The sequence below is a fragment of the Equus quagga genome, chromosome 8 (assembly GCF_021613505.1).
Source record: "Equus quagga isolate Etosha38 chromosome 8, UCLA_HA_Equagga_1.0, whole genome shotgun sequence".
NCBI lineage: Eukaryota > Metazoa > Chordata > Mammalia > Perissodactyla > Equidae > Equus > Equus quagga.
In genome coordinates this window covers 107,598,103-107,623,177 of record NC_060274.1, presented here as the reverse complement: position 1 = coordinate 107,623,177, position 25,075 = coordinate 107,598,103, and the positions used below count along the sequence as shown (strand labels likewise).

At 41.8% G+C, this 25,075-nt stretch overlaps 1 protein-coding gene across 1 annotated transcript in view; it reads right to left on the bottom strand.

Annotated features, from left to right (window-relative positions):
• Positions 1-25,075, bottom strand: part of SND1 (staphylococcal nuclease and tudor domain containing 1) — a 402,639-nt gene that overhangs the window by 154,766 nt on the left and 222,798 nt on the right. Inside the window, exon 14 of the mRNA XM_046669618.1 lies at positions 18,279-18,351. Coding sequence (XP_046525574.1) covers positions 18,279-18,351 — 73 coding nt within the window. The remainder of the gene's footprint in view (positions 1-18,278; positions 18,352-25,075) is intronic.

Here is a 25,075-nt window from a genome sequence, read left to right as displayed (position 1 = left end):
CTCAGGGCTAATCTTCCAAAAATGAAGTGAACATAGGAGAGAACCCTAGAGAAAAACACTCTGGCTGAAAGACAAAAAAATTACAAGGAAACAAACAAAGGTGCTGAAGTTAGGCTCTCAATTATCTTTAAGTGTTGCCAGTAGTTCAACAGTTTCTCACAGTTGACTTAGTTTGCAGAGCACCTCCCTCAGGCCTCCAACGTGTCAGTACGCAGGAGAAATCACATTTTAGGCGCAGGGCTGTGCTCCCGGGAGGACGAATCAAGAGGACATTTGCAGAAGCACTAAGACGGAGAAAGCCCTGGGCTTGGGAGGCTGGGATTCTAGTCTGTGGCGCCCTCACCAGAGACCTTCCATTTTCTTCCCTGACTCTATGCCTTTACCAACTATTCAGGGAGGATGGCCTGGCTAAGCAAAGTTTCCAAACTTGCAAGATAAGGACAGACTGAAGGGCAGAATGAGCAAGCACGCTACTCTTCCGCCACTGGAAGAAGGAAGCGGCACAGCATGTCAGTGAAAGTGCAGCTTCATGTCCCAAATACGGAGGAGAAAAATTTCTCTGCAATCAGACTTGGACCCCCAGAATATGGTCTGGCCTTCATCTGTAATTACCTCTAACTGGAAATAACCTAAATCTCCCACAAGAGGGGAATGGATAAACAAACTGTAGCCCACTCACACAATGGAATACTACTCTGCAATAAAGAGAAGACAGGCAACAGCATGGGTGAATCTCCACCGCATGATTCCATTTATATGACAATCTTGCAAAGGACAAACTGTAAGGACAGACAACAGATTAGTGGTTGCTAGGAACTAGGGAAAGGCTGGGAGTTGACTCCAAAGGGGACAGGAACTTTCTCAAACATCGAAGCAGCTCTATTACCTTGACTGTGGTGATGGTTACATGTGTACATGGTTCTCAAAATGTACAAGTTTATAAAAACTCAGAATTATATACTAAAAATGATATCTTTCTATATATAAATTATACCTCAATTTTAAAAATAAACAAAAAAATTGGCCTGGATAGGTAGACTATGCAATATTTTCATTTTTAACTTAAGAAAACTTTTTTCCCCAGTTAACTAATTTATAAGTAGCTCAGAGAGAATAAGTTCAAAATTAAGCACTCAGTTTTAGACAAACTACTTTAATCTAATTAGCTATTCAATTAGTATTAAAGTATTTTAAAAATTCAAGCATAAAACAGATGAGAAATCATGGGGTTAGAAGAGCACAGAAAAAAAAAATTCTGATCAATTTCCCAAAAGCAGCATAATAAAGTATCAATTCTTAGGCAACGGCTGAAGGAAAGCATGATGCCATCCTCAACTGGCTATACAGAGGAAAGGTTTTGTCCAAATAAAGAATAGACTACTACTAAGTACATATGCCTATTGACATTTCTTTTCTAGCTTGAAATAAAATGTGATATAGCTTAACACGAATAAAACAATATCCAAATCTCAATCAAATGAAAATGCTATAGAGGAGCTCAGAGATTATTCTTTGATTGAATGACTTTCAGTTTCCTAAATTTAACCAGCTGAAATTATGCTGTGAGAACCATTCAACTTAACCTTTAGAAATGAAGTCATTGCCTTTTAGTGGAAAAATAGGCATTTTATTATCAACAGGAAACACAATGCCCTTGGCTTATTCTACAAGACTTTTTTTTGTACTGGTAAATTCAGCATAGAATGTGCAGATGATGGCATATTTGTGCCTCATATAAAAAGATTCTGTAGAAGCAGGTATGATACACCAGGTTACAATGAAGTGCCACGTATACAAGTCCGCGCTCCTCCTACCTGCAATCATCGTTCTCTAACGTGGAGGAGATGCAGCCCACCAGGCAATATCCCTCCTCAGGTCTGCAATCTACACAACTATCTGAAAGTTATGGCTGATAATCTGGGGGGTACAGAAAAGTTTCTGCAAATAAATCCCATCTTCTTCCCAACCCCTCACTTCATCCCAAACTGTCCCCTTTCCCCTTTCTCTATACTCTAACTTCCCAAAAGATTTTTACAAACTGTTAAATTGATATTTGGTGTTTATAAAATCATGACTTTATAGCCTATGGCCCTCCCTGGAGCACTTCCATCCTCCTGCTGACTTCGGTACGCTGGCACGTGAGGCCTGCTACACAACAGATGTCCTGGGCCTTCCCTTCATCACGACCCTGAAAATTCCCTCGTTTCCTTTTCCTTTTTAAGAAACATCCTGTTCTTATTTCGTGGAGAAAATGTCTTATCTCTCTGAGGTCAGATAGTAAATATAAGATCCCTTTTGTAGTTTTATTCAAGAGAAACACTATCCTATTCATGAGAACTTGAAATCTAATTTTTATCAAATAAACAATTAAACTGATAAGAAAATAGTTAAAGATGGCATTTCTATTTTCAACTGGTAAAGAGAAACACAACCAATGACATCATGAAAAGACCATTTAGACTTTTAACAACTGTGCTGTTAGTTTTCTAAGAATCAAACGATGAATCTTTATAGGAACACCACAATACACATCTTGGACATTCCAGAAAAAGGATATGACATTGGTCTAAAAACACAGCATACACGTGGTATGTGACAGTGAGAATACGGAACAAAGGACATCGACCAGAGTCTACAACTTTGGATATCAATTACAGGCTAGATGAAAAAATAACTTACAAGATTGAAGTACTATTTTTTCTTTAGAAGTTTTAGATCAATTTTTATCACTTCCAAAGTCTCAATAGGCAAGAGGTAAGAATTTATTACAGAACCAGAAAATGGCTTGAGAGATAATTAAAATAATATGTGCAGAGTAAAGGATTTAAAAGACGGTCTGATGAAGCACAAGTTTTCATTTCATGGGCAAATCAAGAACTCAGGGCAAGGAAATTGATGTCATGCTAAACTCTGCCCCACCTGAGATAGGAATGCAACTTCAGAAAAAGATGGGAAGGAAAAAAAAAAAAAATCAAGCAACCTGTGACGTAAAATTGACAAAAAAAAAAAAGTTAAAAAAGTTTAGATGACTAAAGTAATCTCAACGCCCCCTAAAAGTACTTTGAACATTCCTTTTTGCCTGCAGACATACCAATTTAGATCCAATAAATCTTAAGTAAAAGCTTTTATTATGTCTGATTAGTTTTTTTTAAAGACCTACATTTTTAAAAAGTAAAATAGATAAATACAAAACTAGGAGGATAAAGTTCTAGTTTTTGAAACATGCAGAAAAATGACAACTATTATGGTAGACATACGAACAGAAGGCGGTCAGTGTTTTGAAGAATAACAAAAAACAAACTAAAAATCTAATCATTTTACTCATTAAAGATTTACAGAATGATGATGTTAAAAAAACTATCATTATCCTATGGCCTAAGTTTCTACTTTATGGAATTGTTCTAAGAAAATAATTACGGACTATGATTTAGCTAAAAGAATCAATGTTGTTTATGAAAGGAAAAAACAATCCAAATAACCTAAATATTCAGCAATAGAAGGCTGATTAAATAAAATAAATTACAGTATATAAGATAGAATACTAGGCAGACACAAAAAGTGAGGTTCAAAAAGAATTTTCATATGGAAAAATACAATTAAGTGGAAAAAGCAATTAAGCACCAACAATGTGCCAGACACTGTTCTAGGCACCGACTGTATAAGAATAAAACAGAGAAAGCCTCTGTCTTGAAAAAAATCTTACATCACTGGGGAAAAAAAAATTTTGGTGAATAGATGTATTTTTACTGAAAGACTCCTGGCATAGTAGAATAGATAATTTTATTTTCTTCTTTTGGCTTATTTATATTTGGCACACTTAAAAACAAAAACTGACAGAAAATTTGTGGTAAAAAATGTGTAATTTTTTGTTATAAAAGAAGAAAATATATTAACATTCAGTGCTGATTCAGCTTTGTCCAGATAAACTCACAAATTATTCAGGTCAGATAACTGTCTCTCCAGTATTTTGGAGACAAATTCAACATTCTCCAGAGTGAATTAGTTCTTTATAATTGTCCTCTATATTTTGAGATAAATATTATGGACACTGTAATAAAGCCTGTAAACTGATTTGGAAGACATCTCGACCTGAAATTGTATGTGAAATTTGCTCCATGATTCGTTCAAAAACAGCATTAAGCACAGTGCTTTATGGGACTGATGACATCAAACTAAGTAGCCCTTTTCATAAGGAATAAAAGTTTAACTTAGATAATAATGGTTCAGAGCCAAAAAGAGTGTTGACAATAGTATGATGTGAGAATAAGAAAAACGTGTTGCTAGTAAAGCAAGCAGCATGATGTAAAGAGCCCCAGGTCAGGCTCAGAAATTGATTTAACAAAAAGTACCCAGAATTCCACGCATACATGAAATATATGTGATGACAGGCATAAGCCATAAGGAAACTACCCTTATAGAAAAAAGCAGTTAGAAATGTAGTGTTTTGGGTGTATTTGGGAATTCTAATTCTTCCTTGAAGAAAAATATAGATTTAACCCTGCTCCCATCTAGTGACTTTACAACTTTGCTATGATGTACTCATCTGTTGATACTGTATGGGGTTCTTGAAGTGAGACTCTGAGGATCTAGCCTATCAATGGAAAAGCATGTACCCCAGAACACATGCGTGATGGCAGAGAATTCAGACAAAGAGTTTTGGTCAGATAAGAGAAGAAATTTGTTTTTTTCAACCAAGGATGGCAGATCATTGTCATTTCTTTCTCCACCAGTGCATATGTAATTAATGGAAGCTCTGAAGATTTCTCACTCATTGAAAACTACATAGACACTATCATTACAGACATTTATCCATTTACTATCAGGAAACTCCCAAAACTGAAGGTACAGAGATGTAAGACATAGTTCCTGGGAATAATCCATTTGGGAAGACATCTAGCTTTCACCTTCCACCCCTTCATTCCACAAAAACTGCCCTAATTAAGGTCACTAGTAACACATATTGCTGAATCCATTGGACAGTTCTCAGTTTTCATCTTTCTCATCCTGGACACAGCAGAGTGAATTCTTGTGTTGTGAGACTCTCTCTTCTCTTAGTTTCTGTGATGTTTCTCTGACATCTCAGGAAGCTCCTTTCTAAGTTGCTTTGGCTGGTGACTCCCCATCTATATATGACCTTTAAATTTTGGAGATAAAGGGGCTGGCCTAGGGACTCTTCTCTCTTAATATTCTCTGTGCAATTTTGCAACTCACATATATATGCCCAATAGTCCTAAATTCATGCATGAAGCCCGGGCTACTTTCCTGGGCTATGAAACTTTTTTTTTTTTTTTTTGAGGAAGATTAGCCCTGAGAAAACTACTACCAATCCTCCTTTTTTTTTGCTGAGGAAAGACTGGCCCTGAGCTAACATCCATGCCCATCTTCCTCTACTTTATACGTTGGACACCTACCACAGCATGGCTTTTGCCAAGTGGTGCCAAGTCCACACCCAGGATCCGAACTGGCGAAGCCGGCTGCCGAGAAGTGGAACATGTGAACTTAACCGCCGTGCCACCGGGCCAGCCCCGCTATGAAACATTTGAATGGCTCATGTGTACCTCAATTTTAACTTGTCCAGAAATTCCTTTCCTCTCAAATCTGTGCCACCAGTGTTTACTATATGGGAAAAGCAGCAGCACCAACCAGTTATTTGTACTCAGACTCTTAGGATGCTCACGTATGACACCTGGTTTCGTTCCCCTTCCATGACCCTTGATGAAAGCAATGGCCAAATTCTACCAGTTCTACCACAAAATTAGGTCTTAAATTTATCTTCCCACATCCACTGTCACAACTCTAGTTCCAGCCATTACTCAGTCCTCCCCTACCCAATGCCCCAAAACCACTCTTGCCTCAAGTCTGTCACCACGTGGCAGTCAGAATGAGGAGTGGGATATACATATATGAAAAGCTGACCTAATTATTCCACTCCCTTGTCAATGATTTCTCATTGCTCTTCAGGCAAATTTCAAAATCCTTATTAAAGACTACAACACATGAATGTTTCAATCATTCATTGTCTTCTTTCTTTCTTTTTTTTTTGAGGAAGATTAGCCCTAACATCTGCTGCCAATCCTCCTCTTTTCGCTGAGGAAGACTGGCCCTGAGCTAACATCCGTGCCCACCTTCCTCTACTTTATATGTGGGACGCCTACCACAGCCTGGCTTGACAAGCAGTGCTGTGTCCGCACCTGGGATCTGAACTGGCGAACTGCGGGCCACTGAAGCAGAATGTGCACACTTAACCCCTGTGCCACTGGGCTGGACCCTCATTGTCTTATTTCTAATCATTACCCTAACATAACAGCAAAACTGGCCTTGCCTTTGGAACCCAAGAAACTTTCTACCTCAGAACCTTCCTGCACATAGTTTTATCCTTCAGCCCTGAACAAGATCTTCAACTAAGTCCTTCTTTAGGCCTCATTTTAAAATCACTTAGAAGACTTTCTCTGACACACTGAATAAGCTATGGCCCTGACTATACACCCTCACAGGACTCTGTACTTCTATCACAGCTGTAACGACACAGCGAATGGTGTCTTCCCTATAAGGACTATATCTGTCTTGTTTAGTGGTATATCCTCAACACTCAGCATTGTGTCTGACACAGAATAAGCTTTTGATAAATACTTATTGTTTGATCACTCATTCCCTGACTCAACTCGACAAATGCATCTAAAAAGCAAGCCAGATAGCATATGTTAAATGTCAAATGAGAGATGAAGAGGCGGTAAAGAACTTAGCAGAGGGAGGAGAATGATTTGGGACTTGAATTAGAGAAAGAGTTTGGAATACAAATACTGATGATGATGATGATGATGATGGCAGTTATCACTGAGAGAGGACTTTCTCTGTGCTAGGCAGAATGCTCAGCAAGTCACTAATCACCACCACTGCCATGCACACCACTGCTCTCCGCTGAGCTCCTCTTATGTCAACTGTTGCAAACACTTTGCATGTATTAACTCATTCAGTCACACCACAACCTACCGAGGTAAGGGCCATCTTTTACACGTGGGAAGACCGTGGCACAGAGAGGTTAAATTACTTCTCCGAGGTGACAAAGACAGAAGCAACAGAGCCAGGACTTGAACTTGGGTGATCTGATATTGGAGCCCACACTACTGACCATGACTCCATATTGTCACTATATTCTAGAAAATATACTCCCCTTCTGCTGCATCCTTCTAGTAGCCTGCCCATTTCTAGTTAGTAACCAGCAGTAGTTAGGAACGAGTAGTTAGTAACAGTATTAACTGTGTACCTAGAAGCCAGGGTCACACTTGTTCCCAACACAGTATCATGCTGTTTTAGCTCATCACCTGGCAAATCAACACTAGGCTCTTGTGAAGACATACGAACAAGATTCTCCTTTCTTAGGAGTTTAGAAGCTAGTGAGGAAAACCATCACACGATATGTCACCTGGAGAACAGTTACCAATCAATACATCAAGAAGTGGAAAATCACAGTAATAAGTGATTAAATGCTAAAGGAGGGCATGATCAAAAGGTGGTGAGGATAAAAAGGAGAAATTGTCTGGAAGAAGACAGATTCCCTGAAGGAGGAGGAAGACACGGTCGAGAGAGGCGAAGTGACAGCATTCCAAGAAGAAATGCCGCTCAGAAAGAGATAATAATAATGCAGTCAGTCAGAACTGAGAACCTGAAAACAGTGGAATAGACTGAGTATGATATAGAAGAAAATGAGTCGTCTCTATAGTGGGTGAAGTACATGTGAATGTTGCAGTAATGTACTATATGGGAACAAAACTTGCCACCCCAAAATCTCTCTCTTTGGCATGAGGATTATTTTTAAGAAAGCAAAGACTCAGGAAGAACTTCTACCTCCCCTTTAAATGCCTAAAAGAATTTAGATAAATGGCCTGTTCCAGGAAGAAGACTATCAGCAGAGATATCTACAAAGAATATGAGGTAGGTGTGGTTGCCTGGGGGGGAACTTAGCAAGGCCTGTCTGATCAAAGTCCTTTCTGTGTCCCACTGTCTCTGCATGGCATGGCAAACATCTGTTGACCAAACATTTGCCTTCCCCATCTTCCTGTGAATCGTTTTCCTCCCTTATGAAGTCCCAGAACTCTACCTCCTTCTCCTTAGCTCAGGATGGCATATAAACCTTACTCCACTTACTGTTGGGGAACCTCTTAGCCTTTGGGTTCCCAAACATACATAATCAAATTTGATTTTCTCCTGTTAATCTGTTTCATGTCAATTTAATTCTTAGACGAGCCAGAATAAGACAGAAAAAGGGAAGGAAAAATTTCTTCCACCTTGACAGTAACATCAATAGAACATAGGTCTTCCTCCAAATTCAAAACCTTGGCAATAGCTTATACTCTCAGACACCTCCCAAATCTGATATTGTGTTAGGAAGTTTATCATTTCTTCTTGAGAACACCATTTCCTGAGGAACTGAGGCACAAAACTACTATGTAATTCGAAGGCAACCCTGAGCTCTGACTTGAGGATATTTATCTGGATGTCAGCACTACAAGGAGTGCCCAAAATTCTGTAGAACATATTCTGTAGGGAATATGTTGGAAGCATGCTAAATAAAGCCTTAAAAACAAGTAAGCAGAATGTCTGTGTTAGTAAAATGACTTACTTTGAGATGTTTATATAAGCAATAGCTACAGGGCAAAATGAGTTCAATCCAGGGCTAAGTAGTGTTATGATGGTGAAGTGGAGAGTGAAGCTGGGGCTAGGCAGAAATATTTCAAGTTTTATCACATCACTCAGCAGCCATGGGACAGATAAGACAACCCAATCACACACCTGAATCTGGGAATCAGGAATTTTATCAACTGCCTTCAAAATACACTAACATTCATTTAACCAAGCCTGTAATGGGCTCATTTAATTAATTTGGACCCATGAAATAGAATCACAGAACAATACCCACATGTACCCAGACAATGGGAAAGAGAACTGAAGAGCATGAACTAGCAACATCAGAATCTATTGCTAGAGGAAAGTCTCTTTGGGAAAAGATGTCACTTTGCTTGGAAAAAACGCTCCTGGACTCCCTTAATTTTCTTCTCCTTCTTTTCTTTCTCTTTTTTTTTGAGGAAGATTAGCCCTGAGCTAGCTGCTGCCAATCTCCCTCTTTTTGCTGAGGAAGCCTGGCCCTGAGCTAACATCCGCGCCCACCTTCCTCTACTTTATATGTGGGATGCCCACCACAGCATGGTTTGCCAAGTGGTGCCATGTCCACACCCGGGATCCGAACTGGTGAACTCTGGGCAGCCGAAGCGCAACGTACGCAATTAACCACTGTGCTACTGGGCCGGCCCCTCCTCCTTCTTTGAACAAAGGAAGAAAGTAAAAAATCATCAAAGCTCAGGAGACTTAAAGGAAAGCTAGGGCCTCATTTGCACGCATTCCTGTGTGTGAAGTCATAGTTACAAAAGGAATCAGAAGCGAACTAGAAAAATTTATGGCAGAAAACTTCCTAAAAACAGAACTCACTATGGTGATTTATCAAGTTTATCGATCATTCTGGAAAGACATTTTACTATAAGAAGCCACAAAGAAAGAATCCCTAATAGTGCTCCACCTCCAGGCAAGTCACCTGATCAAACACGTCTTCAGAGGTGCTGAATTACAGAGCTGGGACACACTCACCAAATGTCATGACTGTGCCCTGCCTTCAAGGTTCAATCACTCTACCTCAATCTGCTATGGTGCCTGAACTTCCCAAAACAAAAGCCTGCTGGTGAATAAAATGGTAGGCCAAACAAGATACAGCAATATAACCAGGCATTCTGCAGATAAAAGACACATATTCACTTTAGAATTCTTTCTTTTCTCTTTTTAAAAAGAACTTTCACAACCAAATGACCCTTCACATTTCCAGGCATACAGAAGCACTAAACCAAAGATTTTCAAAAGTTAATTACGTGATCTCTTACTGCCCAATGTTATAAATGGTTTTGTATTCCTCTCATTTCTGCAATTGCTTCCCTCTTAAAGGATAATTTTCAACCAGATAAAATCATGACTTTTACACAAATATAAAATGAACATATCAAAAATTTTATTTTAACCCACTAATTAATAAAGGAATCAGAAAGGGATTAGAACTGATTCAAAGGAGAATCTGAAGAACAGACATATAAAGGCAAGAAGGAATGCTGAAGTGAATTTGCTAAAGAGGCAAACTGTAGAGTAAAACTATACAGTGAAAATGAAAAGTTTGAAGTCATTTCCTCTACAAGGCAGAAATCAATTGTGTCTATACGGGGCCACATTTGTACAACAGGAATCATTTGCATCACCGTTAGGCCTACACAAGTTAAATTCTCTCTCCACAGAGATGCAAAACAGCCCAGGCAGAAACAAAGGAACTTCTGTAGAATCAGATAACCACAATGGCTTTACCAGGCAGCACCCACAATTCCACTGAAAGCATAGCCAATAATGTTGCCAGTTCCAAAGTCTTTAACAACTTCTGATATTTGCAACTCAATAAAAGAGGGAAGAGGCTATGTCCTAAATTTAGTGTCCTTTAGTGCAAAAAAGCCCACAAAACTACAAAAGGAGCAGAACTCAGTCAAAAAGTGGATTAAATTGTAAAAGGAGCTGCTGAACATAACCACCAACTGTGGTAAATGCTGAAATACAGTCTTGAAAAAATTCCAGCATTTCTTTCCTATTTTCACTCAGAACCATGTGCAACCTGAGAAAGATAGATTTCTTATTCCCATGGTAAGCATAAATGCTTTCTGATTTCTTTAGAAGGAGAGGGGCATATCACTGCAGTTCTAGAGTTTGAATAGGAGAGCTTTACAAACAAGAACTGGCCACACAGGACTCGCAGGGCTAAAAGAACCACAGACAAAAGATGTGACAAACAGAAATGGCAAGCAATAGTATATAAGGAGTATATGAGGAAGCCATTGGGTATAAACCTAATTCAGCTTGGCTTTGTTTTTTCCAAAAAGGGCTTGACTGTGGCCATTGAGCAAGCATTGTATATCTGCTTTAAAACATTTACTATGGCAAGAACAAATGGCCTTAAGGTAAAGGTGCAACTTCCCCCCACATTGGCATTTCCTTAAGGATAAGCATCTTTCCTTAGGCTAGGAACTGACTGCTGTGCTCACCTTTGACCACCCAGCTCACCTGTGACCACTCACCCTGCTGTGTTCACTGAGACAGAAGACCTACCTGCTGTTTCCATCAATCGCTGTGCTGACAGAGCAGTGTCACGACTATTGTAAAAGGGACATTTCAATCCTATGTGAAACATCCTCTCTGGGGGGTATATAACCACTCTGTGCACCCCACTTCTTTGGTGCCCTTTCTTCCTTCAGGAAGAAAGCCCCGGGCCATGGTCCTCAGATTTTAGCTCAGAATAAACTCTCCCAAATTTTCATTTATAGATTGGTTATGGATTATTTTCGTCGACGGACAATAAAACAACGCCCTCAACCATCCATTAGGGAGGGCCGCCAGCTAAAGCCAACTCCCTGCCACAATCAAGGTCTCCTATGGACATCCGGACAGTCGACTCTTTTGCAGAGGGAGAGGGGGAAAGGGACATGGGGGGGTGGGGAAAGGGAGGAGAAGGAAGAAGGGAGAGAGGAGAGATTGGAGGATAGGAGATGAGAAGACATGACAGGAGGAGGGGGGAAAAGAGGGGAGGGGAAAAGAAGAAAGGAAAAGGAGAAAGAAAAGAGCCTCAGCGCTCTCTGAAGCCTGGGAGAAATTTCCAGGGTAGTTCCACTTTGGCACCACAAGTACCTTGTGCACAGGGCTGCAGAGCACGTTTCTGTGCTGTGAGAATCAAAGTCAATGAGCTGCACATTATGGCCCAATTGGAGTTCAAGAACCTTTGGGTAGGAGTAGAGGAAGAACGGAACAGAGAGTAATACTTGCCCCTAAATTGGCAAAAACTTGAGCTGCCCAGTTCAAGAAAGATGCAAGAAAACTGCAAAACGTTCCATTAGCACCAGCCATGGCTTTCCCACAAGAAGCCGTCAGATTTATGGAGCACATGTGCCTGCTCTAAAGAGCAAGGTCAGCAGACAGGCGGCAGGCTCTTGCAGGGCCCTCTGGGATCTTCCGAGTAGGAAATGCAGAGCCCAGCCATGGGGCCAGCGGCTATGGTGTGAATGGGGCTCTAGTGCTAAGCAACCCTTCCAGGTCCCATCTACCCACCACGCAGAACCACAGGCCTTGACCTTGTGTGGCTGGCACAAAGGGGACACTAGACTGTGATTCGAGGCTCCAGGAGCGTGAGAGGGAAGGGCTATTAAAACAAAACAAAACAAAACAATAAAGAAATGGGCATTTGTGCCATCAAATTATCAGGGATTAGAAAAACAAAAAGGTGGCTAGAAAGAACTTTAGAAACTTACTGGGCAAACCACTTTTTACTTCTGTTTAGCCAAAAATAATAGTATTTTTAAACTCTTCTATTGAGGTCCAACTCCACTGGGAGCCAAGGAAAGATAAATTCTGTAAAGGTCCCTAAGCCTCTTATAGAAAAAAGGACTGCTCCAAATACCCTGAGGAAAAGAGGACAGGGCTATTCAACTTGAAGAAGGCACTGAAAAACCAGGAACTGAAGGAAGAGGGCAGGAGGAAACGCTAGAGAAAATCCTGCCTATTTCTTTATCTACTTACTTATTTTAAAGGAAGACTTCTACCCTTTGTATTTGCAAGTTAGACTGTTACTGGTCAACTCTGCAAGTCTTCATGATATAATGGAGTAAAAGGGACCTGAAAATCTGACCCCCTCACACCCCACCCCCAGAGCTAGTCTTTGGATCACTCTAGGCCATGGTTTAAGCACATTCTTGTCTGTCATATTATGCATCTCCAACAACATCCGTCATAGACAGATAAGGGTCCAAAAAAGTTAGTATGTACCTGAGCAAAGAAAGCAATTTCCAAGTGAGCACAGCAGCAGTTAACAGAAAAGACAGAGATTTAGCGAAAGTAAGAATAGGAAGAGAGCAAACAAGAATGAAATTCACTGATGAGTTGTTAGGATTCCATATCACCAAAAGGCAGATAATGTTCAGGAGAAGGACAACCCCATTCTAGTAATCTGTCCCATTCTGGGACTTCTAGAAATATGACTGGAGAGGACAGGGTGCTGGTCTAGGCTCTATCCACTCCTAGGCTGTCAACAAACAAACATCATAACTCCTCATGCACCAGAGAGGAATGAAAAGATAGAACAGGAAAGAGGAAAAGTGAAAGAGATACTATGACTCACTGAGCAACACTCACACACAAATGGGAGGAGGCGGAGGGGCGGGAGGTACTTGAGGAAATCGGTCTATGCTGGGTGCAACCTGAGGATGGGGAGCTCTCCTACCTGGGGACCATAATTGATTTGTCTGATTTACCAGAACAACAGTAAGCCATGTACCAGCCCGATTTTATTGCCTGTTTTACACTCTACATCTATAGGAGATTGTATTTATTACAGATCAGGCTACAGCAAAAACAATAATAAACCTAAGATGAGCAACAGCCTTATATTCCACTGATGCGCACATTCCAACTTTTTGTATGCTGGCAAGGGAGGAGAGACCGGATCTGGGAAAACCCAACCCCACTAATAATGAGAATGTGGATGTATGAAGTGAAGCAGTCACCACAGAACCATCCTCCAAGTCAAATCAGATCTAGTGCCAAGCCAGTCAAGCTCTTAGTCGGTTTCACATTCATAGGAAAGTCCTGGCCTGAAGGGAAACCAGACAATTATAGAAACGAGAGCAATGACCAGCACTTATAATATTCCATTTCCTTCACCTTGAAAAACTGGAAATAAAGGAAACTAGTAACTTCTTCAGGATGCAAATTACCAGACTGGCAGTACTTTTTTCCTTAGTGGTCACCCTAAAAACAGGTGTAAATGATGCATAAGAGCCAAGTTTAATAAAGCCTTAGCCAACAAGTGGGGTTCATGGAGTTGGTGTAACACACAGATGCTGTGCACCTTATGGAAAACACAAGAGTCAGTCAACATTAATATGAAAAATCGCCTGTATTAACAAAAACAACCTAAAAGTTGCAAGCCACCATAACATTTTCAAAAAGTAAAAAAACTGAAACGAGCTCTCAATATGGGAAGTGATGCAAGAGGCTCAACTGGGATAGCAGAACACAAAGTTAGAAAGTATGTTTAGTAGCCAATAAATGACCAGTCCAGTCCCAGGGAAAGCTGACAAGTGGACACAAAAAGCCCTCCTTGTTTCATCACCCAGAGGCTGGCGTTTCACTTGCCAAAGCAGGTGGTCATCCTCTCACTCCTATGATTTCTTACTTCCCACCACAAGAAGTCAGCCAAGCAGGTCTTGCACTTTCTAAGACTCTATCTGAGGCTTTGTTTTTTCTTTTGCTGAGGAAGAGTCATCCTGAGCTAACATCTGTTGCCAATCTGTCTGTTTTTTCTTTTTGCTTGAGGAACATTAGCCCTGAGCTAACATCTGTGTCAATCTTCTTCTATTTTGTATGTGGGTCACAACCACAGCATGGCTGACAAGTGGAGCAGGTCTGTGCCCAGGATCCACACCTGTGAACTCAGGCTGCCAAAGCGAAATGCACTGAACTCAACCACTACGCCACGGGGCCAGCCCCTCCACTGAGGCATTTTAATGCACTCTGACCCTTCCTGGTGAAATCATTTTTAAAAATGCAAGAGAAGAGGGGCTGGCCCCGTGGCCAAGTGGTTAAGTTCGCACGCTCTGCTGCAGGCGGCCCAGTGCTTTCTTGGTTCAAATCCTGGGTGCGGACATGGCACTGCTCATCAGGCTACGCTGAGGCAGCGTCTCACATGCCACAACTAGAAGGACCCACAATGAAGAATATACAACTATGTACTGGGGGGCTTTGGGGAGAAAAAGGAAAAAAATAAAATCTTTAAAAAAAAATGCAAGAGAAGAAGTATGAACAATGGGGAGAAACTCAACTCCAAAAGTTGGAGGCCATTAAGACTAGAACTCCCACAATCACGATATAATCTCTTCCATACAGCACATTTGAGTGTGTTTAGCATACAAAATGTGAGGAGCTAATATATGTCATTTTTCTCCCCCAAGGATGTGTATTAGGGTGGGGAGAGGCATTGTGCACAAACACCAGTTTGCAGTCAATTAGGTTGGCAGCATATTGCATATACTGTTAGCTCAACAAAAACTTCCATTTATCACGACCTGCAACTAAGAGGAGGTGGATGGAGGGGAGCGGAAGGAGGGACACTTTAAAGATTAATGCCCACCTGTCCCTTAGACAGGAACATCACCAGCATGCTTCAGGAAGCTGAAAGCCCATACATCTCACTTAAATGGCACAAGGGCACCCAACACACACACATACTTAACACGACACCGTGACAGAAAGAAGGGAAGGTTAGAAGGGGGGAGACAAACCTCCTCTATTATAGAGGGCACCAAAAAAAGCCTGCAATCTAAGCTGAATAATGTGTGATGAAGACAGACAAGGTCATTCTGACATCTGTTTAAATGGAACAGCTTTTCCACTTGTACTCTCCCACTTGCTCAAGCTTTCCTCTTTTATTTATGTGATAACTGTGGGAGACTTAACTGGCAATTATTTTTAAATAACACAAGAGCAAAGCAATTATCCAATATCCAGACAGAAAAGAGAATAAAGAAATGTAGGAAATGGAGCTACAGTTTAAGAAGAAGGGGCAAAAAAAAAAAAGGAAGAAAAAATACAAAGACAAGTTTTGTAAGATCCATTGCTACCATAAGAAAAAAACAAGGGGCCAGCCCCGTGGCCAAGTGGTTAAGTTTGTGCGCTCCGCTTCAGCGGCCCGGGGTTTCGTGGGTTCGGATCCTGGGCATGGACATGGCACCACTCGTCAGGCCACGGTGAGGCAATGTCCCACATAGCACAATCAGAGGCACTCACAACTAGAATACACAACTAAGTACCTGGGGGCTTTGGGGAGCAGAAGAAGAAAAAAAAGAAGATTGGCAACAGTTGTTAGCTCAGGTGAAAATCTTTAAAAAAGAAAAAAATACGAAAACACCAAAATGCATCAAGGTAGGAGGTGGCATAAGATTCAAAGATAGCAATAAAGATCATTAAGATGCTCCACTGGCAGCTGCCAAAAGGACAGCCACGAAGTAAGTGCGCCTCTACCTCAAAACCTGCTGAAGCTTTTACCTCACTGGCAGTGGGAAAGCTGAGCAAGAACATGAACTCCACAGGCCAAAGGAGAGCACCATCCCTGAGGCTTAATTCAGCTTCTGGAAGGTCCTGAAGCGTGGGCATGACATAAGCTTTTGGATGGGTGTATCTGGCCCTCATGTGGAGAGGTCAGCATTGTGTTTTCCAAAACAGGTGCTTGTAACTTTTCCCCCTACAGTTGAACAGCTAAAATATTGCCCTTTGATTACTCCAACAGTAACGGGAGCACCCAAAGAATGACATTAAGGAAAACATTGTTGAGAATGCCACAGGAGATATATATAGAAATATATACATAAACAATAACTCAGCAAGGGAAGCCACAGAGAAAACAGGCCTGATACCATCACACTGGGAGAGTCGCACCTGGGGAGAGTCGCACCTGTTTCAATCAGCTTTAGCAGCTACACCTTAGTCACCTGTGGCTCACAGGCCATTAGCAACAGACTTCTGGGCTTCTCAGGACTCAGTTACAAAGAACGCATATCAATGTACTTCACTCATTAAACAGACACACAACTTCTTGACAGAAGTCCAATTAATGTAGGTAACACTGCTCAACTTGTAACCTGCAGTGACTGGCTACAGAGAAAAAAAAGTTCAACAGAATCCCATCGCTTACAATGAACAAGGTACTACTACACCCAGGCAAGGGAGAGCTGGCCAGACACATTTATTATAAGTAATCACAAAGACCAACAGGCAAAGCCTCAGCCAGGCTTAGGAACACAACCTAACAAGAAGATAATACACTCTAATTCATCACTGCTGTGGGCTAGGCTGAGGTCTAGAAGCTTTTGTTTACAGTAGCATTTTCTTCTTGGTGCCCAAGGCAAGCTCCCAAGTGTCTGAGCTAAGATTTCCTAGCCCTTTCTCTGTTATCTCCCCAGGGTTATGTGGTCCTCCCTACACATGACCTGGATCCCCTCCTTAACCGTTAGTGACTAGGGGAGTTGAAATGGATGGTGCATGCCCCAGGAACGGGGTGAATTGATGAGCCAGCCAACGAGCCTTCCCTGGGCACCCGATGAAAATCAAGGCCTGAAGCACTCACTGTGCCTAAGTTGGTTTTATTTCTCTCCATAGCAGTTGCTGCTCCCTGACACTGCCCACTGTTATTGTCTCCCTTTCCCACTTGCATGTAGGGAATTTATCAGTTTTGTTCATTGTTATATTCTTAGTGCCTAGAGCAGTTCCAGGCACAGTAGGCACTCACATACTTGTTGAATTAATGACTAAACCCTCTCAACTAACAAAGGTACCTATTAAGCCAGAAGAGATCCTAAATGTGCAAGGGTAACATCCTAATCACTACATAGTCATTTGGACATAGTCTTTTCAGAGCTCAAAAAAGTATCTGCATCCTCCATCCTTTTATATCATTTATATCTATTAGCTCAAAGGATGCTTACACATTTCTCCCATGCAGAGGGAACTAGAGGAAAAGAAGGCATGAGGAAATTATAATTCTTAAACTTGTCCTAAAATCTATACTTGACCTTTTTCCATTAAGACTCTCCAGTCATAGTGAGAATTAAACAAGGATTAAGAAAGGGTATTTTGGGGCCAGCTCCATGGCCTAGTGGTTAAGTTGGGTACACTCTGCTTCAGGGGCCTGGGTTCAGTTCCCAGGTGCTGAGCTACATGATAGATGGTGGCCATGCTGTGACGGCGATGGATATACAAAACAGAGGGAGATTGCCATGGATGTTAGCTCAGGGCAAATCTTCCTCAGCAAAAAAAACCAAACCAAACCAAACACACCCAAAAACAAGAGGTCTTTTAAAAATACAATTAGGAAGAAATACCTTCTAATCCACAACAATTAAAAAATGGAAAAGCAACACAGTAAGAGTTCAGGTGAAGAGACAGAAGGAGGTTTTAGGTCCTAGTTTGAATTCTGCTTTTTCCAGAATATAAAACAGGATCTCCATAGATGCATAAGCAGCCACTCTGGAAAAATTCACGTTCAGTGCCTGAAAACAAACAAGCTACAGAAAACACATAAGCTTAAGTCCTTTGGTGAATAAGCAGCCAAGCTCTTGGCACCTCTGAGCCACAGAGCTCTATTCAGGGACACGACTCACCCCAGATATGTCTGCGACTCGGTGGATAGGCACTTCCTTCTTGCTATGCAATCCTTTGCCATTCTTAATAGCTCTGTAAAGGAAGAAGAAAAAACCCGATTAAAATACAAATCACACTGGGACGGGGTGGGAGGGTGGGAAAAGGGGGTGAGAAGAGTGGTCATTCACAGCGGGCTGTCACTACACAAGGCACAGCGCACAGTCCTGAGCAGCCAGGCTCTGCAGGAGTATCTGGTGGAGGGACGCGGCCTGCTCTCCTCCTGAGCCCAGTTACCAGTACTTGGCTGCTAGTTTCAGCTAACAGTGTGCCTGGTAATCAGACAGAGCTCTCAAACTTGTTTCCAAATTAAAGGCATTGTTCCAGGCACAAAAAGAAGAATCACTTGGAAGAGCACACTCCTAAGAAACAGAAGTAATAATGTTTCTTTCTGCGTTTATTCATATGAAACATTTTAAATGCAAAATATGTAGCTAGTGTTCCAATTCTAATGGAAATAAGTTCCTCCCAGGTAAAAAGATAAGTTACCCTGAATGAAGCAATATTGTACAGAAAAGTCATTTAACAGGAGGGGGAAAAATTAGCAAAGGCTACATAAGTGACATTAAGCCTCATTTCCGATGGTCTCAGGTTATAGTAACAGTGGATTTAGCAGGGGACTCTGGGACTCCGTCACACACCTGACCACTGGGTGGTTTGCTCCAATCTCCCACCTTTTATCTCCTCATCTGTTGAGCGGTAGCTTCAAGACAGAAGCCAAAGCATCACTAGGTCTGAACTCCTGTACCGATGAAGGACCACAGAATCAAAGGGTGAACCACTAAGTCACTCCACTCTTAGACACAGACCTTCCAGTGGCCTGCGAGCCTGCAGACCCAAGCAGGGAACATTTTTGTGTTGAGACTGAGAGAGATTCAGGGGTGTACCTGCTCTGCTAACTAGACTTGTTAGGGTTTCCAAATTTCAGAGAAAGGGTAGAGAAAACCGCCCAGATCAGGGTCAACATGTCAGACTCTCACACCAGCAGCCACACTCCTACTTTTTCCTCCTCAGGCTCTTACCTGACGACCAGAAGTAGAGGACACTACTCTGCAGGTGTTTCTTTTGGATTTTTTTTTTTTTTTTGAGGAAGATTAGCCCTGAGCTAACTGCTGCCAATCCTCCTCGTTTTGCTGAGGAAGACTGGCCCTGAGCTAACATCCGTGCCCATCTTCCTCTACTTTATATATGGGACGCCTACCACAGCATGGCTTGCCAAGTGGTGCCATGTCCGCACGTGAGATCCAAACCGGTGAACCCCGGGCCGCCAAAGCAGAACGTGTGCACTTAACCACTGCGCCACCGGGCTGGCCCCAAGGGTCCTAACTTTTTAAATCAAACTCACAAACCAAACTGGCTGGGCGTTGCTTAGTGCAAAGTGGTGCGGTCGTATTTCTTATGAGCTCAGGTCTTTCTCATCCTTTGCTCACCACTCCCTCCATCCCAGGGGATCCATCTCTCACTTAACTGATCTGAAGTGCCTTCTCTTCAGAAACAAACAAACGCTTTCCTTACTATCTAGTTTCCATTCCATGGTAAGAGTAAGAAATCAAAGTGCAGAATTAACAAGAAAAAAAAATGTATATCATATGCTCACTCTGATCTGAACTGCACCTTCAAGCCCCTTGAACCCACAGTTCCTCCTGAATTTGAAGCAAAGGCTTCAATCAGCTTTAGAAATTGCAAATGGGTCAGAATTTTTCCTTTCACAGCTTACTCCAGTGATTGATCATTCACGGAGCCTGTTAATGATCACAGACCAGGGCTGGTTTTCAAGGTTGGTCCCTGGTCCCTTGGGATTTGCAAGCTAACCGCAGATCCAACTCTCCCGCCTCCCGAAACCCTGCATTCATCTGCCCGTGCCCTGTTTCTACAGCCTCCTCTGCCACCAACAGGGTCTCCCCATTTTGCAGCCATAAACTCGAAGGAACAGCCTTGGAAATGAAGCCTCTGTGAGGCAAGGCAAGCTCCTGCCATCCCGACTGTAACTCGCCTTCTTCAGGGTGAGGCCTGCCAAGCTTTCTGCACAGCCTCTGGGGGCACAAAACGCCGATAGCCTTATCCTCTTCTAACAACAAGGACAACCAAAATAAATGGACCTGCCCTACAAACAGACGGTTTCATGTGAGAGCACTGCTGAACCCGTGGCTTTTCCTGGGGGCTGGAGAGCGTCTCATATACCAAGAGGAAAAAAAGAACATGGCCTGAGCAGTAAGTCAGAAAACAGAGGTTCTCAAGGCAAAAGCAGTGAGGTGGTAAACTAACATTCTGCTTTCTTTCTGTGACCCCAGAGTAGCTCGGTGCCATAAGCAGAAACTCAGGACTTAACCAAGATTAAACATGCTATCTAAAGGAACAAAAACCAATACCCCGAACCAGAAAACATGGATAATACTGTACATATAACATTTAAAAACAACCAAATTCTTTAAAATTTTCTTAATGTTAAAAAGAAAAACTTATTTACGCTCTCTACCTTATTCCTAAAAAGGATATTATCAAATACTTATTTGCATTCAGGCATACATTTTGGAGAACTGTTCAAAGACTTCATCTTTTCATACTTTAGATATGATTGCTAAATTAGATCAATTTCAGGCATATACAGGAGGCAACAAGAAAGCAGCATTATAACATCATACATATAAACTGAGAAATAGCAATTATTAGTTCCTAACAAAATACAGGCAACATTGAAAGTTTATAATTTGTAAATACTAAGTACAAATAATGCCCACGTAGGAAGCACTCTGAAGTGTGAATAGTACCCCAGACCTGGACTAAACAGTGAGAAAATTTAGTCTGAGAAATTAGCTAAATGGCCTAGTTTAGCTGGGTCCCCCCTTCCCTGTGCCGAGGCTGCTCTGGTTCTTGTTTCTCTACTGATGCAATGACCCCGAGTGAGCCGTCCCCAGAAAACCGCTTCAGCCTGACCCAAGGCTGATGCCACAACAAGAGCTTCACCTCCTTGAGAGTATCTGGGGGAAGTGCCCAGTGTAGAAATTCATGCACGTATCTCACAGAGGTAATGAGCAAACACCAAGAGTGGTGGAACTGCCACGTTCTTTGCCAAAGGGAACATTCATCTTTGTTCCAGGACTATACACATATATGACATGACTGCCTACTAACAGTTGTATGTATGGTAAATAAAAAAGTGGAGATCCAGGTTCTGCTACCTTGTCACTACTTCTCAGTGGGGTTTCCCCTGCATCTTACCTAACCCAGTTTCTCTGGGCCAGGTTTGGCTAGCTCCCTCTTTGAGCTCTGGGAGGGTAGTCAGGTACGAGGTTTGCTTCCACTGATACCTGCTCCACAGAGCAGACACCAACTCCCCTCCCCACACTCCTCTCTCTGCAGGCTGCAACCACAGCTCAACATCCCTTTTCATTAGGCAAGGAATGAAACGCCTGACTTCTAAACTTCTCCTGCTGTGTCTGCTTAATAGCTGCTTTCCCACAAAGGCAGGCTGGTGCTCAGGCCTGCCAGGAGAAAGGAAGCAGTGGGGCAGAACACAGCCTGCTCCTCTCAGAGGCTTTCTTCTCCAAGCAGCAGCAGTACAAAGATGGCAAAGAGCAGTGGTGTCAATAATGGACAGAAATCATCACCAGCCAGGAAAAGTGAGTATATGTCCACCACCATACAAAGAGGTAACAAGGCAGATGAGGGATGAAAACTGAGCTTTCTAGGTTGCTTCTAGAAGCTACACTGTGGGAGAAGAACCCGATCCAGATCATTGGAAAACACTTTTCTTTCTTTAAATGTTTGCAATTCTCCTGTATGAGATGCTAGTGCCTTCCCACTAAATGATAAAGCCATCAACCATGCAAAGCCAAGTAAGGATGTTGTTTAAGTGAGATCACCCCTACTGCCTCAGCACGACAGGATTAGGATCTCAGCACCCTATATGCAAAGGAATAGTTTCCCCTTAGGTTTTGGTTTCTCTTGTTCAGGCAGAAAAACTTAACAACCAACCCTCTCCAAGGCACACACCTTAGCACGACTGACACTGTATGTCATCAGTTTATCTTGTGCCAACAAACAGGCCATGATCTTAATTCCAATTCAATGATGGTAGATAGTTATTTTGAACAAATATTTTTGTGTTTACAAAGAAAGTCAAAGGATTTATGGGTAGACCTAACCTTACCCCAATCATACAGTAGTTGTCATCTCAGTAATTCTTAACCTGGGGACATAAGTCAGCTTCACATAGGAGCCAGGGAGTGTCTATGAACTATTCTGAAATGGTAGGAGAATTATATATGAGAATTCTTCTGGGGAATAGGAACTTCCAGAGTTTCACAAAAGGAAGTACCTTCATTCATAAAAGGGATCTAAAGAAAATAAAGGCTTGGAAAGCAGAAATGACATGCAATGCAGAGGAAGAAGGGAAAAGATGAGGCAAGGGAGGCTATGCAGCCCCTGCATCCGTAATTTTGTCCATAATTTCCCTTAACAACGTTTTCTTGGTAACCATCTTTTCTTGGTAACTAGGAACCCAAATGGCCCTTAACTCTGCTTCTGCTTTAGCACCTACATCTAAAACTTCCTTCCTTCCTAACTGTACTCACCCGGCTCTTTTGTAACCCTCTTGGGCCAGGCCTTGGCCAATTTATTCCAAAATAACATCAGGAAGATTTTAACTAAATTCACTCAATCCTTTTGATACTGCACACCACTGCTGCATGACTTTTCCATAAAAATCCATTTCATCATTTTGTTCCCTTACATATACGCATAGCAAAGACCACCAGCATGTGAGATCAAGTGGAAATTATAATGCTTGGCTTTCATGGGCCTCTACCATGTGATCCCAGTTTATATCTGCACAAGATTTCCACCTTACTCCTTCTAATCCAATTAGGTCCATTTTTTCCATGCCCCACACATGCAAGTTATTCACTATATATGTCCTTCCAGGTCCACACTAAAGAATGAAAAGAATGATAGGTTACCTGTAGCCTTAACCTCACCACAATCCTAAAATAGCTGTCACGTCAAGATTTCTTGATCTAGGGTCCTAGACGAGGGGCACTTTGGATGCTGGGAGTTATCCATGTGCTACTTTGAAATGGTAGAATTATATATATACTTATAGATAAATGTGTGTGCATGCACATGTGTATCATTCAGTTCAGTATGAATTATAAACTACAATATATTATTTTCAAATTGTATCATGTGTTAATCTTTATTTCTATAGCTAGACTGCAGGCCTTTTGAGGATTGGGATTCTGTCCTTAATATTTGTTATGGTATTCAACACAGAACTATGGTCACACAGTTATAAAACCTCAGGGTCACCTAGTTCAATTACGGTGTGCCTAGTAAAGCTGAACAAATGCTTGGTGACTAATGCAGATCGCTGAAAACACTTCAAATCCGAGACACGGACAATGCCAAAGTGACTGCAGGGCAAAAGACGGAGGCTTGCTGGCTTCCTGGAGACACAGTTTCAGGATACAAGCTCCAGGTCTCAGCCATGTTGGCTTCAGCATTTGGAATGGTACAAGGCAGAAGAGCTTAAAGCCTGACCTCTGGGTAGAAGCACAACTGCATCACGAAGAAAAGCCTCACATTCCCCTCCTCAAGTCTCCGAGAGCCAGAGGAGATGGGCAGGACCTGAGTGGCAGTGAGTGGCAGCAAAGCTCTGACCACCATAAATGAAATAGAGCCAAGTGGCAGGTTTTTAAAAAAGACCTACTAGACAATGCAGGATAATCGACTAAGGAGAAAGGAAAATAATTCTAACAGAAAAGATTAAAAAGCAAAACGAAGAGTGAATAACTTGCTACACTTCTAAAGCACCTCTCAGACTCTGTTTCAGGTTGCACTGATGAACGCGGTGTTTCAGCATCAACCAAATACAGACAGCAACGAAACACAGCAGTAGTAAACAATTCCTTTGGGCTTTCTACTGGTTCCTTGGCAGGGGAGGAAGCAACGGAGTCCTGACACTCAAAATAAGATACAGAGCAGGCACAGGTGCAGAATGGTAGGTGGGGGTGCTAAGATCACGCAGCTGCATTTTCAATGAAGTCAGAATTACCGATAAGATGGAGAGCACACAGACTGGAAATGAGGAAATTGAGTCCTACAGTCAAGGGGAGGTGGGTGGACTAATGAGCCAGTAGGTATTATGAGGCAGTGAGGCAAATAACAAAGACCTCTAGGCTATCATCTCATCTAAAACTAATATGAGAAGAAATGCAGACACATGCTATTGTGCTAGGGTGTCATAACAGATCTACAGTGCTTAGGTAAGAGGGGGAAAATAGTGAGTTGCGTGGCAGAGAACAAGTGGAGAAGAGGCATCACAATGCTAGATTAATGGGAAACACAAGCAAATTCCACTGTCCCAGATGAGGACCGAAGGAGAAATAGGTAGAAATGGTCACTATCAGTCTAAAGTCTTCTTGAAAGGACAAGGTCTCAGAAAGGTGAAATTAGATGCAATGATAGTTCAAAACTGCCTCAACTGCATTGGTTTTATAACTTTCCACGTCCTCATCACAAAGCCAATACTGGGCTATCAGGAAAAAAATCTAGGGAAACAATCACTAATTCTATTCCAAGATAAAAGCATCATTAACATAACTTCTGAGTACGCATATACACATATCTTCCCACTTATACTTTAAGAAAACTGGAAAAAGTTTGGCCTCTTTGCCTCACCCAGAAGCAATAACTAAATGAACACTTCCTTTATGTTATTAATTTTAACATCATTTTTAATAGCTGCACAGTAAATCCATCA